Below are 12771 nucleotides of genomic sequence, written 5' to 3' on the forward strand. Positions count from 1 at the left end.
GCTACCATCTCTGGGCTCCAGCATTCTTTCCATCTTGCAAAACTGAAACTCTGCCTGTTAAAAAACCCCCATTCCCCCTGCCCCCAGCCCCTGGCAACCAGCACTCCACTTTCTGTTTCAGTGAATCTGACTATTCTGGGGAGCTCACATAAGTGGACACATACAGTATTTGTCTTTTCATAACTGGCTTATTTCACTTAGCATAATGTCTTCAAGTTTCATGGTGTTGTTCAGGATTTCCCTCCTAAGTCGAATATTCCGTTATAAACATGGCACCTTTTGCTTATCCTCTCATCTCTTGATGGACACTGGAGTCGCTTACCCCTTTGGGCAATTGTGAATAATGCTGCTGTGAACATGGGGGCACAAATACCTGTTGGAGTTCCTACTTTGACTTCCTTGGGGCATATGCCCAGAAGTACAATTGCCAGGTCTGCTGGTAATTTTGTGTTTGACTTTTTTTGTGGGGAGGAACCACCATACTGTTTTACACAGCGAGTGAGCCATTTTCTGTTTCTGCCAGCAATGCACAGGGTGAGACTTATTTTTTAAGAAAGCAAAGAAAGGCTTGCCCTTTGTGAGGCTACAGCACATCATTTTCTACTCGAGGAGGTGAGAAAGAATAGAGCAAACATTGAAATGAGACTTGTTTTATTATGATTCACCCCCATGCACTCCAGAACAATACTCTATAGCAGAAATTCTGTACCTACCATTCTTGGACCCCCAAGCACAGTTTTTGTGCATGTGTTTACATGCATCATTGGAAAAGGTGCATCAGATTAAGATTCTCCAGAGGCTTCTCATGGCCCTTGCAGTCCCATCCAGATCTTCACCAAGGTCTAAGATTTTACATCAGCTGGCCACTACTTACTCAAGCTTTATCTCCCACTTCTCTCCCTTCTTGCTCCCTTATGCCTTCCATATTGGCCTACTTTCTGTTCCTCAGATGTAGCAAGATCACTCCTGCCTCAGGACATTTGCACTTACTGTTCTGTCCACCTGGAATGATCTCCTGCAAGATCTTCACATAGCTGTTTCCTGCCCATCATTCAGATTTCAAAGACACCTTCCCTGCCTGCCCCACTTAAAGTAGCTTCCTTTCTCTGGCCCCAGCACTCTCTATTATATCATCTGTCTTCTTTTTCACTTACTACTATCTAAAATTATTTTGTATATGTATCTATTTTCTTGTATATTATTGATCTCTACTACTAGATTATCAAATGAATGAATGAATTTAAGGTTGGGGAAGAGGGCCTAGAGCCATGAATCTCAGATGGGTCCACGACTACCCTAATAGCCTCTCATGTCTGGGTTGTGATCCCATGTTGAAGGAAGAAACTTTGGCCAACATGTATTGGACAACCCCTCTATACTAACGCTGTCACTCCCTACTCCCCTTCAGTAGCTCACCATCCAGCAGAGGCAGCAGTCATGCAAACCAAAAACTCCAGCAGAATGTTCCAGGTGCTGTTATTTAAAATATTCCTATGGGGCAGTGTATGGCCCAGGCTTTGCAGCCAGATGTATTGGTGTCGGACCCTAACTCTTTTACTTACTAGTTGAGCGATACCAGACAGGTGAGATTACATTGCTGAGACTCTCTTTTCTAACCTGAACATTTAGGCTATTAATTCTTACCTTGCAGAGCTACTCAGACACTTAGAGTGCCTCTGAGTTGCCTTTCAGCACCAGGAACCAGTGAATGGTAGCTGTCGTTACACAAAGGGTGGGTTGGGTGATGCCGGCCCGGGGTCAGAGGGTCCCAAGAGGCTCTGTAGCAACCGGTGTCTGAGCTGAGCCGAACTAAGGTTGGCCGTGGGTCCAGGGGATCCAGGGGAGCCCCAGAGCAGCAATAGGCACAAAGGGCCGAGCAGGGCTGCTGGACCCTGGGCAGTGGTCAGGGTTCTGGACTGCCATCAGAGGACACCAGTTTTTCTGGGGAGAAACCAATGCAAGAAAAGGCAAACCATTGTTCAGATGCTCAAGACAAAAACGCCAGAGTCACTTTGAGATTTTCCCTTTCAGGAGCCCGTGTTTGTTCCCCGTGCAGGATACACAGAATCTGCCTGCTTCCCACCACAGCCGCTTCGGCTGACTCCGCCACTGGTGTTGCCCCCGGAGCCGCTGAGCAGCTCTTGATTTCTGCTGCCCATTCTCCCCTACACAAGTAGAGGGCCCTTCAGAACACAAGCGAGGCCTGCAGTTCCTCTGCTCAGAGCCCACAGGGGCCACCCATCGTGTCCCATGTGGAACACAAGCCACTTCCCGGGGTGACCGGCAGACCCAATGCTATGCCCCCCGTCCCACTGTTCTCGCCTCTTCCGCCTCCCTCTGTCCAGCCACTTGCCTCATTGTCCACCTTCGGAACACCCTGGGCCTCTCTGTCCCCTCTGCTGGAGCCACCACTGCCCACTCTGCCCCCCAGTCCCCGTGGCCACCTGGCTGCTTCCTCAGCCCCTTAGTCCCCATTCCATGTGTCTTCATAAGCAAGGCCTTACTGGCCACCCTGTCACCTGTGCACTCATGCTTGCTTTTCCTCCTTTTAACACGCTCTGTGTTGGCTCAGCATTCGCACCTTGAGGGCAGTGACTTTATCTGATGTGCCCACTCGTGTGTCCCTCATGCCCCGAATAGTGTCTGGCACAGATCCAACACTCAGTGTTCAAATGAATAAAAGAAAGAAAGACAGAAGGGGGAGAAGTGGGAGGCTTGGGGCTGTTTCGGGCCTGCCAGGTGGAGGCAGACTGGGCAGTGGAAAACCTGGGCACGGCTGTTAGGAGGAGATGAGGGACTGGGGGGGGTGCAGACTGATGAGGGCTCAGAGGAGGAGACCAGGCCGGGAGGTGCAGAGGGGAGCACTGTGTGCCAGCCAACTCCAATGGGACTCAAACCACAGAACACTGGGCAGAGGGCAAAGGGGAAGCATGGACAGCCTCCCCTGGCTGCTCCCAGCCCTTCATGCCAGGGCCCACTTCTCTTCCATGCAGAGAGCAGTGGCTGTGCTGACAGGAGCCCTTCTGCCCTGCTCCCTCTCCACCAGGCATGGGAGCAGCCCTTCTCCCTGGGGGCACCTGAAAGAGGAAAGGAGGTCCAGCCAGCATCTCTGGGAAAGCCAAAAGACACACACAGCACCAGTCCATCCTCCAGGTTTGGCTCCTTTGCTCCCAGCTGCCAAAACAGGGGCAGACTACCTCCAGCTGCTCAGCTTTTTGCCTGGGTACGAGCTGAGCCGGGAAGAATTTAGCCAAGAAGTAATTGTGATGTGATCATGAATATTAATTGCTTGCTTAGAAGGTGCTACGCTTTGGGGTTAACTGTACTCCAGTGCCTCTATTTACCCCCTCGGTATTTCTACCCAGAGGGGCCATTCGCACCCGGGCCCTGCAGACACATGCCCTGAGATTTAGGCCCGGTAACTGCCGCTGCCAGTTACCACCAGCCGTGGATGGTGGGTTGGGCAGGAGCTGTCAGTGGTCCTAGGCACATCTGATTCTTGAGTGCACGTCGGCTGGGTTATTCCCTGTGCTTTTCCGAGGGACCCGGTAGAGGCCTGGACATTCCCTCTGCCAGTGCCACTTAAACTTCAGCAGGCATGAGAATCGCAGATTCCTGGGGTCCCCCTGCAGAGACACTGGTTCAGCAGGTGCAGGGAGGCCCGATCCTGCATTTCTGGCCCCCTCCCAGCTCCCGGGGCTGCTGCCCACTGCTGTCTGTGCACCTTCACCAGGCACAGCCTATTCTCAGGCAGGACTACCCACTTGCCTGACATTTGATTACTGCTGCCCGGCGCACGTCCACCTTTAGACATGTACTATCATTATACTTAATAGCAGGCTTGGCATAGATCAAGAGCACTGTTTGCAAGTCGGTGGTGATCACTTCCCAGTATACACATGAATTGAATCATTCATTATATCATACAACTGAAATTAATAGGGAGCTATCAAATTTTTTTTAAAAAAGGGGGAAAAAAGTCACATCACAAGACGTGTCTAAAAGGTGAGCCAAGCTACCTAAAACTTTTTGTTTGGTTTTGTGTTCATCAGAATGGAATTGCCAGGTTTTTTTTCCTTTAAAAAAGAGTAATAATTTTTTTCCTCCCCCCAGTGACTAGAAACCCACTGGAGGCCATTTGTTTGTTGAAGGTATTTCCTTTATTGTTTTTATTTTATTTTATTGAAGTGTAGTTGACATTAGTTTTGGGTGCACAACATAAGGATTTGACATTTATACGCATTATGAAGTGATTACCATGATGAATCTAGCTACCATCTATCACCACACAGAGTTGTTGTGATATTACTAACTGTATTCCCTGTGCATGCCCATGTTTTATTTATTTTATAATTGGAAGTTTGTACCTTTTAATCTCCTGCCATGATTTTAACCATTCCCTACTTCCCTTCCCTCTGGCAGCCACCAGATTGCTTCCTGTATCTATGAGTCCATTTCTGTTTTGTTTTTCAGATTCCACAACTAAGTGAAATCATATAGTATTTGTCTTTGTCTGATTTATTTACCATAATACCATCTAGGTCCATCCATGTTGTTGCAAATGGCAAGATTGTATCCTTCTTCTATGGCTGGATAATATTTCTATGTGTGTGTGTGTGTGTGTGTGTGTGTGTACACGTATGCACCATGTCTATATCCATTCATCTACAGTGCACACTGGGGCTGCTTCCGTATCTTGGCTACTGTAAAAAAAAAACTGTTACAATAAACATAGGGGCAAATGTGTCTTTTGGAATTAGTATTTTTGCTTTCTTCAGAAGAACACCCAAAAGTGGAATTCCTGGATCAGAGGGTATCTCTATTTTTAATTATTTGAGGAAACTTCATACTGTTTTCCACAGTGGCTACACCAGTTTGCATTCCCACCAACAGTGCACAAGGATTTCCCTTTCTCTACATCCTCATTAACACTATGTTATTTCTTATCTTTTTGGAAGTAGCCCTTCTGACATGTGTGAGATGGTATCTCACTGTGCTTCTGATTTGCATTTCCCTGATGATGAGTGACATTGAGCATCTTTCTGTGTGTCTGCTGGCCATCTGGACGTCTTCTTGGGAGAAACACTTCTTTGTGTCCTTTGCCCATTTTTTAAATTGGATTGTTTGTTGTTTTGATGCCAAGTTGTACAAGTTATTTATATACTTGGGGTATTAATCCTTTGTCAGACATATGATTGGAAAGATCAGCTACCATTTGGTGGGTTGCCTTTTTGTTTTGTGGTTGGTTTCCTCCACTGTGCAAAACCTAAAGCTTCTTACCCTGTTCTGAGCACTAAGCCTGATGTCCATTGCACAGCAGCTACTCGGAAGACATTAATTTGTCCCTCCCCACCCCTTGGTCTCTAATATTCTCAGGGTAGGGGGTGCAGTCTCCCAAGGGGCAGGGCATCCAGTCATGGAAGCAGGAAGACACCATGTAAACAGGAGGCCATGGGGCATGCCAATTTGCTATACTCATAAGGTCTATGGCTCCCAGTCCAGGCTCTGAAGAAAACTGCTGTGCCTATACTGGGTTATTTTTTCTGTGTAGACTACTCAGGGTGGTCGAAAGTCTCCCCCAGAAAATCCTTTCCCAGATCATAGTCTGGGTTTGGCATTCCTGCAGAATGTGTAAGTGACATCATAGCTCTTTCAGGCCTGGAAGGAAGAGTAAATTTTTTTAGGGAAATTAAAAAAGAAGAAGGAGAAGGAGAAGGAGAAGAAGGAGGGGGGGAGGGGGGACGGGGGGAGGGGGGGAGAGGGAGAGGGAGAGAGGGAGAAGTAGAAGGAGAAGGAGAAGAAGAAGAAGAAGAAAAAAACTGATTATAGGCCTTGGCAAGACTTGGAATCAGCTCTTTGAGGCAGAGGAAGGAAAATGAGGAATCCTAAGCATGTTTTCTGCTCTTAATCTCAGAACAGCTTTCCCCTTGGCCTCTCTGTCTCACTGAATCTGTGTGGTGGTCTGCCCAGGGCTCTGCTACCAAAGGAGTCGCGTTTAGTGGCAGATCTGCAAGAAAGTGCTGCTGTCTCCACGTGTGACAACTGAAGGGCTGGTCCCCTGCAGGTCAACCACATTGTGTCTGGAAGTAAACTGCAAGAGAAGTGGACAGTCCCACACTCTCGGGAGCTGTTCAAGTTAGCCAGCGCTCTCCTCTCATCTACATATGGTACTGGAAACAGACAAGATGGCCAGGAGAGTCCCATGCGCCAAGTTCACCAGCTGGTCCAGACCATTCCATGGAGTATGACGTGTGCAAGCATGGCGCGGCCAAGTGGGTGTGGTTGGTGTGCCTCCTGGCAGCACCTCCCTCCGGGGCCAGGGACAACGGGACCCCAGCCAGTGCTTTCTGGGAGCCAGCAGCCAGGCATCTGAGCTGTAGATTTCACAGATCTGGGCCAAATCCTGTTTGCCTGGTGATCTGACAGCTCTGTCAGGTTGGCCCAACCTTAAAATACCTACTTTAGTCTCCACTGAATTTTCCTCCCATGTTAATATATATTTTTATTACCTTCCAATTGGCCTTTCTTTGATGTTTTCATACTTTCTAATTTTTATTAGAAAGTAATGAAGCCAAATCACCCAAATTTTGTTTTGGAAATTTAGAATTTTTAATTTAAATTTTAGTTCATGAACATGCAGTGCTATATTGGTTTCTGGGGTAGAATTCAATGATTCGTCACTACATACAACACCCGGTGCTCATCACAACAAGTGCTCTACTTACGCCCATCGCCCATCTAGCCCATCCCCGCTCATCTCCTTCCATCACCCCTCAGTTTGTTCTCTGTCGTTAAGAGTCTCTTATGGCTTGTTTCCCTCTCTTTTTTCTTTTTCCCCTTCCCATATGTTCATCTGTTTTCTTTCTTAAATTCCACATATGAGTGAGATCACGTGGTATTTGTCTTTCTCTGACTTAGTTCACTTAGCATAATACACTCTCGTTCCATCCACATCGTTGCAAATGGTAAGATTTCCTTCTTTCGATGGCTGGTATTCCATTGTGTATATATACCACATAGGTATCCATTCCTCCATCGATGGGCATTTGGGCTCTCTCCATAGTTTGGCTGTTGTTGATAATGCTGCTGTAAATGTCGGGGTGCATGTACCCCTTCAAATCTATACTTTTATATTCTTTCAGTAAATACCTACTTGTGCAATTGTTGGATCATAGGGTGGTTCTACTTTTAACTTTCTGAGTACCCTCCATACTGTTTTCCAGAGTGGCTGCACCAGTTTGCATTCCCACCTACAGTGCACAAGGGTTTCCTTTCTCTGCGTCCTCACCAACACCTGTTATTTCTTGTGATGTTAATTTTAACCATTCTCACAGGTGTGAGGTGGTATCTCACTGTGGTTTTGATTTGCATTTCCCTGATGCTGAGTGATATTGAGCATCTTTTCATGTGTCTGTTGACCATCTGGATGTCTTCTTTGGAAAAATGTCTATTCTTTTGGGTGTTGAGTTTGGTTAAGTTCTTTATAGCTTTTGGATACAGAACTTAGAATTTTTTTTTTAATAACTCTGTTACTGCTACCATAACAGAGCATTTTAATACATTTTCTTTTGGTTCTTAGTTTTTGTTTCATTTTATTCTTCGGTCACTTAAGCGGTATATGTCAGTTTTCTTTGAAAACATGTGTTTACTTTTTCTTTTTCACCAGTCCCCCAAAAATGTCAGAAAAGAAACTTTTGCTTAAAGGCTTCAGACCTTTTGGTTACTTATCTCTTTCTCACTTCCAACCTTTTTTCCAGTGAAATGGAAATTCAAACATTACTTTTGAGTTTAAGGAATTTTCTCCCTGATTCTTGGCTTCATGCCAAAAGAATAAGCCCCTGGACCTTCTGAAACTTTATGCTGAGGGACTTTCTGTCCCCTTCTTTGTACTCCCATGCAGCTTTGCCACCCAAGATGTTTTGGTTCCACTAGCTTGGATTTTTGTCGCCTGAGAGGAGTCCCTTTCTTCCCGGGGTGGTCTGGAAGGGAATTCTATGAGGAGCCAGTTAACATATACCAGTGCAGCCATCCCAGTGCCCACCTACAGCTGGCCCTTGGCCAACACCTGCTTTTAAAAAACAGTCCCACATCACCAGCACCAATGGGCCTCGGAAGCTTTGAATCACCCAACCAGGCCACAGGAAAGTAGAGAGGGCTCCTGGACCCACCGTAGCCCCTGCTGTTGTCAGTGGGAGCCTGAAAGCTATAGGCCCTTGGGCAGAAGCCCTCAGCTTTCTCATTAGGTGACCTCTCCCTCCACCATGTGGACCAGGGTGGGGGGCCAGGGCAAACAGTAGGCCATGAAGGAAGGCAGGAAGGAGCCGAGTGTTCAATTATGGGGAGTGACACCAGCAGTAGGAGGCACAGGGCCCGGACAAAGTCCAGTCCTGGTCTGCGGGGCTTTCTGTCCATCTGCTGCTGAAAGCTGCTGGCCTGACAAAAAATGATGATCACAAGTTTGGCCTCTGAGCTAGAGTTTGCATTTGGATACCCTCTCTTCCCAATACATAGTTCTGATCCCAGGCAAGTCATGTTTGCACAGGCACATGAGGGATCTAGAGTAAGGACTATACATCATCCTGGGAGCTGGCAGAGAAGGCTCTGCCCTCAGCATGGGACCGGAGATCTCCCTAAATCTGATAAACAGTTAGGAGGAAAAGCTGATGGGAAGTCACAGGGATCAAAGGTGAGCTGGGGTGGACCCAAGAGGCACCTGACCAGGGCCAGCAGCAGCTGAACATGGAGGGCCAGTGGGAGCTGGAGGCTGCAGGCCTGGGGGCAGCCACGTGCCCTCCAGGAGAGACAGCAGCTGGGCGCTGCACATACACGCTGCCACAGTGCCTGGCACCCTGCTCCAATCTGTAGAGCATGAGAAATGGCTGCTCCTTTCTTTCCACTTCACATCCCCAGCACATTCCTCTTGTGACCAATCTTAAACAGAATCCTACGGAGAAAGGAATTCTGGGAAACAGTTTTGGCATAGCTAAGTTGACAATAACACAAAGCCCTAAAGGTTGGTTATGAGATAAAGTCAATAAAATATAGGGAAAGGATTTATTTTTAAGGTTTTTTTTTCTAGTTTTATTGAGATATAATTGACAGCAGTCTCTAACTTTAAAGTGTACAGCATAATTATCCGACCAACATGTACTGTGACATGATTGCCGCAGGAAGTTTAGGGACCACCAGTTATTTCATATAGTTACCAAAAAAAGTTCTTCCTTTTTTGAGAGTTCTTTGGATTTACATTTAATGACTTTCAAACATACCATATAGCAATGTTAACTGTCATGTTGTATGTTATATCCTTAGTATTTATCTTATAATAGCAAGTTTATCCTTTTTGACTGGTTTCATCCAATTCCCACACCTCCCACCCAACCTCTGATATCCACAAATCTGATCTTTTTCTCTATGAGCTTGCTCTTCTTTAAATTCCACATATAGATGAGATCACATGGTATTTGTCTCTCTTTGTCTGAGTTACTTCAGATAACATAATACCCTTAGGATTTATCAGTGTCATTGCAAATGGTGGGACTTCCTTCTTGTTAATGGCTCAGTAATATTCTACCGTGTGTATTTGCCACAGCTTCTTTACTCACTGGTGGACACTTAGGTTGTTTCCATGTCTCAGCTGTTGTAAATAACACATGTAAATATCACATATCTCTGACAGGGATTTTTTGTTTCCTTTGGATATATATCCAGAAGTGGAGGTGTTGGATCATATGGTAATTCTAGTTTTAATTTTTTGAGGAGCCACCAGACCATTTTCCATAGTGGCTGCACCAATTTATAATCCCACCAAAAGTACGTAAGGGCTTCTTTTTCTCCACATCTTTGCCAGCATTTGTTATCTCTTGTCTTTTGGTGATGGGCATTCTCATAAGTGTGAGGTGATACCTCATTGCTGATTTGATTTGCATTTTCCCATTGATTAGTGATGTTAAGTACTTTTCATGTACCTGTTAGCCATTTGTATACCTTCTTGGAAAAATTACTACTCAGATCCTTTTTAAAAGATTTTTAAAGATTTTATTTATTTATTTGAGATAGAGGGAGCACAAGCAGGGGGAGGAATAGAGGGAGAGGAAAAAGCAGACTCCTCACTGAGTACAGAGCCTCAAATGGGGCTGGATCCCACGATACAGAGATCATGACCTGAGCCAAGATCAAGAGTCAGATGCTTAACTGTCTGAGCCACCCAGGCATCCTCTTTATCCATTTTTAAGTTGGATTATTGACTTTTTGCTATTTAGTAATAAGTTCTTTATATATCTATGTAATATTTTATATAATAATGTATAAATATTTTATATTTTACATAAAAACAATATACATAATATGTAAGCAGTCAGATACATGGTTTTCAATTTTTTTTCCCATTCCATAGGAGTTCTTTTCATTTTGTTGATTTTTTTTCTGCAAAGACCCTTTTTAGTTTGATATAATCCCACTTGCTTATTTTTTATTTTGTTGCTTGTGCTTTAGTGATCATATCCAAAATTTCAGGGCCAAAACCCTTGTCAAGGAGGTTTTTTACCCATATGTTTTCATCTAGGAGTTTTATGGTTTCTAATTTTACATTTAAGTCTTTGATCCATTCTGAGTTACTTTTGTGAGTGGTAAAATAAGAGTCTAATGTCTTTTTTTTTAATTAACATATGATGTGTCGTTTGTTTCAGGGATAGAGATCTGTGATTCATCAGTCTTACACAATTCACAGTACTCACCATAGCACATACCCTCCCCAGTGTCCATCACCCAGCACCCCATCCCTCTCACCCCCCACCACTCCAGCAAACCTGAGTTTGTTTCCTGAGATTGAGTCTCTCCTGATTTGTCTCCATCTCTGGTTTCATCTTGTTTCATTTTTCCCTCCCTTCCCCTATGATCTTCTGTCTTGTTTCTCAAATTCCTCATATCAATGAGATCATATGATAATTGTCTTTCACTGATTGACTTGTTTCATTTAGAATAATATCCTTTAGTTCCAGCCACATTGTTGCAAATGGCAAGATTTCTTTTTTGATGGCTGCATAATATTCCATTGTATAATTATACCACATTTTCTTTATCCATTCACCTGTTGATGGACACCTGTTGATGGCTCTTTCCATAGTTTGGCTATTGTGGACATTGCTGCTATAAACATTCGGGTGCACATGTCCCTTCGGATCACTACATTTGTTTCTTTAGGGTAAATACCCAGTAGTGCGATTGCTGGGTCATAGGATAGCTCTATTTTCAACTTTTTGAGGAACTTCCATGCTGTTTTCCAGAGTGGCTGCACTAGGTTGCATTCCTACCAACAGTGTAGGAGGGTTCCCCTTTCTCTGCATCCTCATCGACATTTGTTATTTCCTGACTTGTTAATTTTAGCCATGCTGATTGGTGTGAGAGGTGGTATCTCATTGTGGTTTTGATTTGTACTTCCTTGGTGCTGAGTGATGTTGAGCACTTTTTTATGTGTCTGTTGGCTGTTTGGATTTCTTCTTTGCAGAAATGTCTGTTCATGTCTTCTGCCCATTTCTTGATTGGATTCTTTGTTCTTTGGGTGTTGAGTTTGATAAGTTCTTTCTAGATTTTGGATACTAGCCCTTTATCTGATATGTCACTTTCAAATATCTTTTCCCATTCTATCAGTTGTCTTTTGTTTTTGTTGTCTGTTTGCTTTGCTGTGCAAAAGCTTTTTATCTCGATGAAATCCCAGTAGTTCATGTTTGCCCTTGCTCTCCTTGCCTCTGGCGATGTTTCTAGGAAGAAGTTGCTGCGACTGAGGTCAAAGAGATTTCTGCCCGTGTTTTCCTCAAAGGTTTTGATGGATTCCTGTCTCATATTTAGGTGTTTCATCCATTGTGAGTCTATTTTTGTGTGTGGTATAAGGAAATAGTCCAGTTTCATTCTTCTGCATGTGGTTGTCCAGTTTTCCCAACACCATTTGTTGAAGAGACTGTCTTTATTCCATTGGACATTCTTTCCTGCTTCGTTGAAGACTGGTTGACCATAGAGTTGAGGGTCCATTTCTTGGCTCTCTATTCTGTTCCATTGAGCTATATGTCTGTTTTTGTGCCAGTACCATACTGTCTTGATGATTACAATTTTGTACAGAGCAGCTTGAAGTCCAGAATTGTGACGTCACCAGCTTTGGTTTTCTTTTTCAACATTCCTCTGGCTATTCAGGGTCTTTTCTGGTTCCTTACAAATTTTAGGATTATTTGTTCCATTTCTTTGAAAAAAGTGGATGGTATTTTGATAGAGATTACATTAAATGTGTAGATTGCTCTAGGTAGCATAGACATTTTCACAGTATTTGTTCTTCCAATCGATGAGCATGGAACATTTTTCCATTCTTTGTGTCTTTCTCAGTTTCTTTCATGAGTATTGTATAGTTTTCTGAGTACAGATTCTTTGCCTCTTTGGTTAGATTTATTCCTAGGTATCTTATGGTTTTGGGTGCAATTGTAAATGGTATTGACTCCTTAATTTCTCTTTCTTTTTTCTTATTTTTGGTGTTTAGAAATACCACTGGTTTCTGTGCATTGATTTTATATCCTGATGCTTTACTGAATTCCTGTACGAGTTCTAGGAATTTGGGGGTAGAGTTTTCCACATAAAGTATCATATCATCTGCAAAGAGTGAGAGTTTGACTTCTTCATTGCCAATTGGGATGACTTTTGTTTCTTTTTGTTGTCTCATTGCTGAGGCTAGGACTTGTAGTGCTCTGTTGAATACCAGTGATGATAGTGGACATCCCTGCTATGTTC

At 44.2% G+C, this 12771-nt stretch overlaps 1 protein-coding gene across 1 annotated transcript in view; it reads left to right on the forward strand.

Annotated features, from left to right (window-relative positions):
- The window catches only part of FAM124A (family with sequence similarity 124 member A), a 38149-nt gene extending 31776 nt beyond the window's left edge, over positions 1 to 6373 (forward strand). The window contains exon 4 of the mRNA XM_032873889.1: positions 6065 to 6373. Coding sequence (XP_032729780.1) covers positions 6065 to 6373 — 309 coding nt within the window. The remainder of the gene's footprint in view (positions 1 to 6064) is intronic.
- Positions 6374 to 12771: the final 6398 nt, after the last annotated feature.

This window comes from Lontra canadensis, unplaced genomic scaffold (assembly GCF_010015895.1).
Source record: "Lontra canadensis isolate GAN:19392208 unplaced genomic scaffold, GSC_riverotter_1.0 scaffold51, whole genome shotgun sequence".
Taxonomy (NCBI): Eukaryota; Metazoa; Chordata; class Mammalia; order Carnivora; family Mustelidae; genus Lontra; species Lontra canadensis.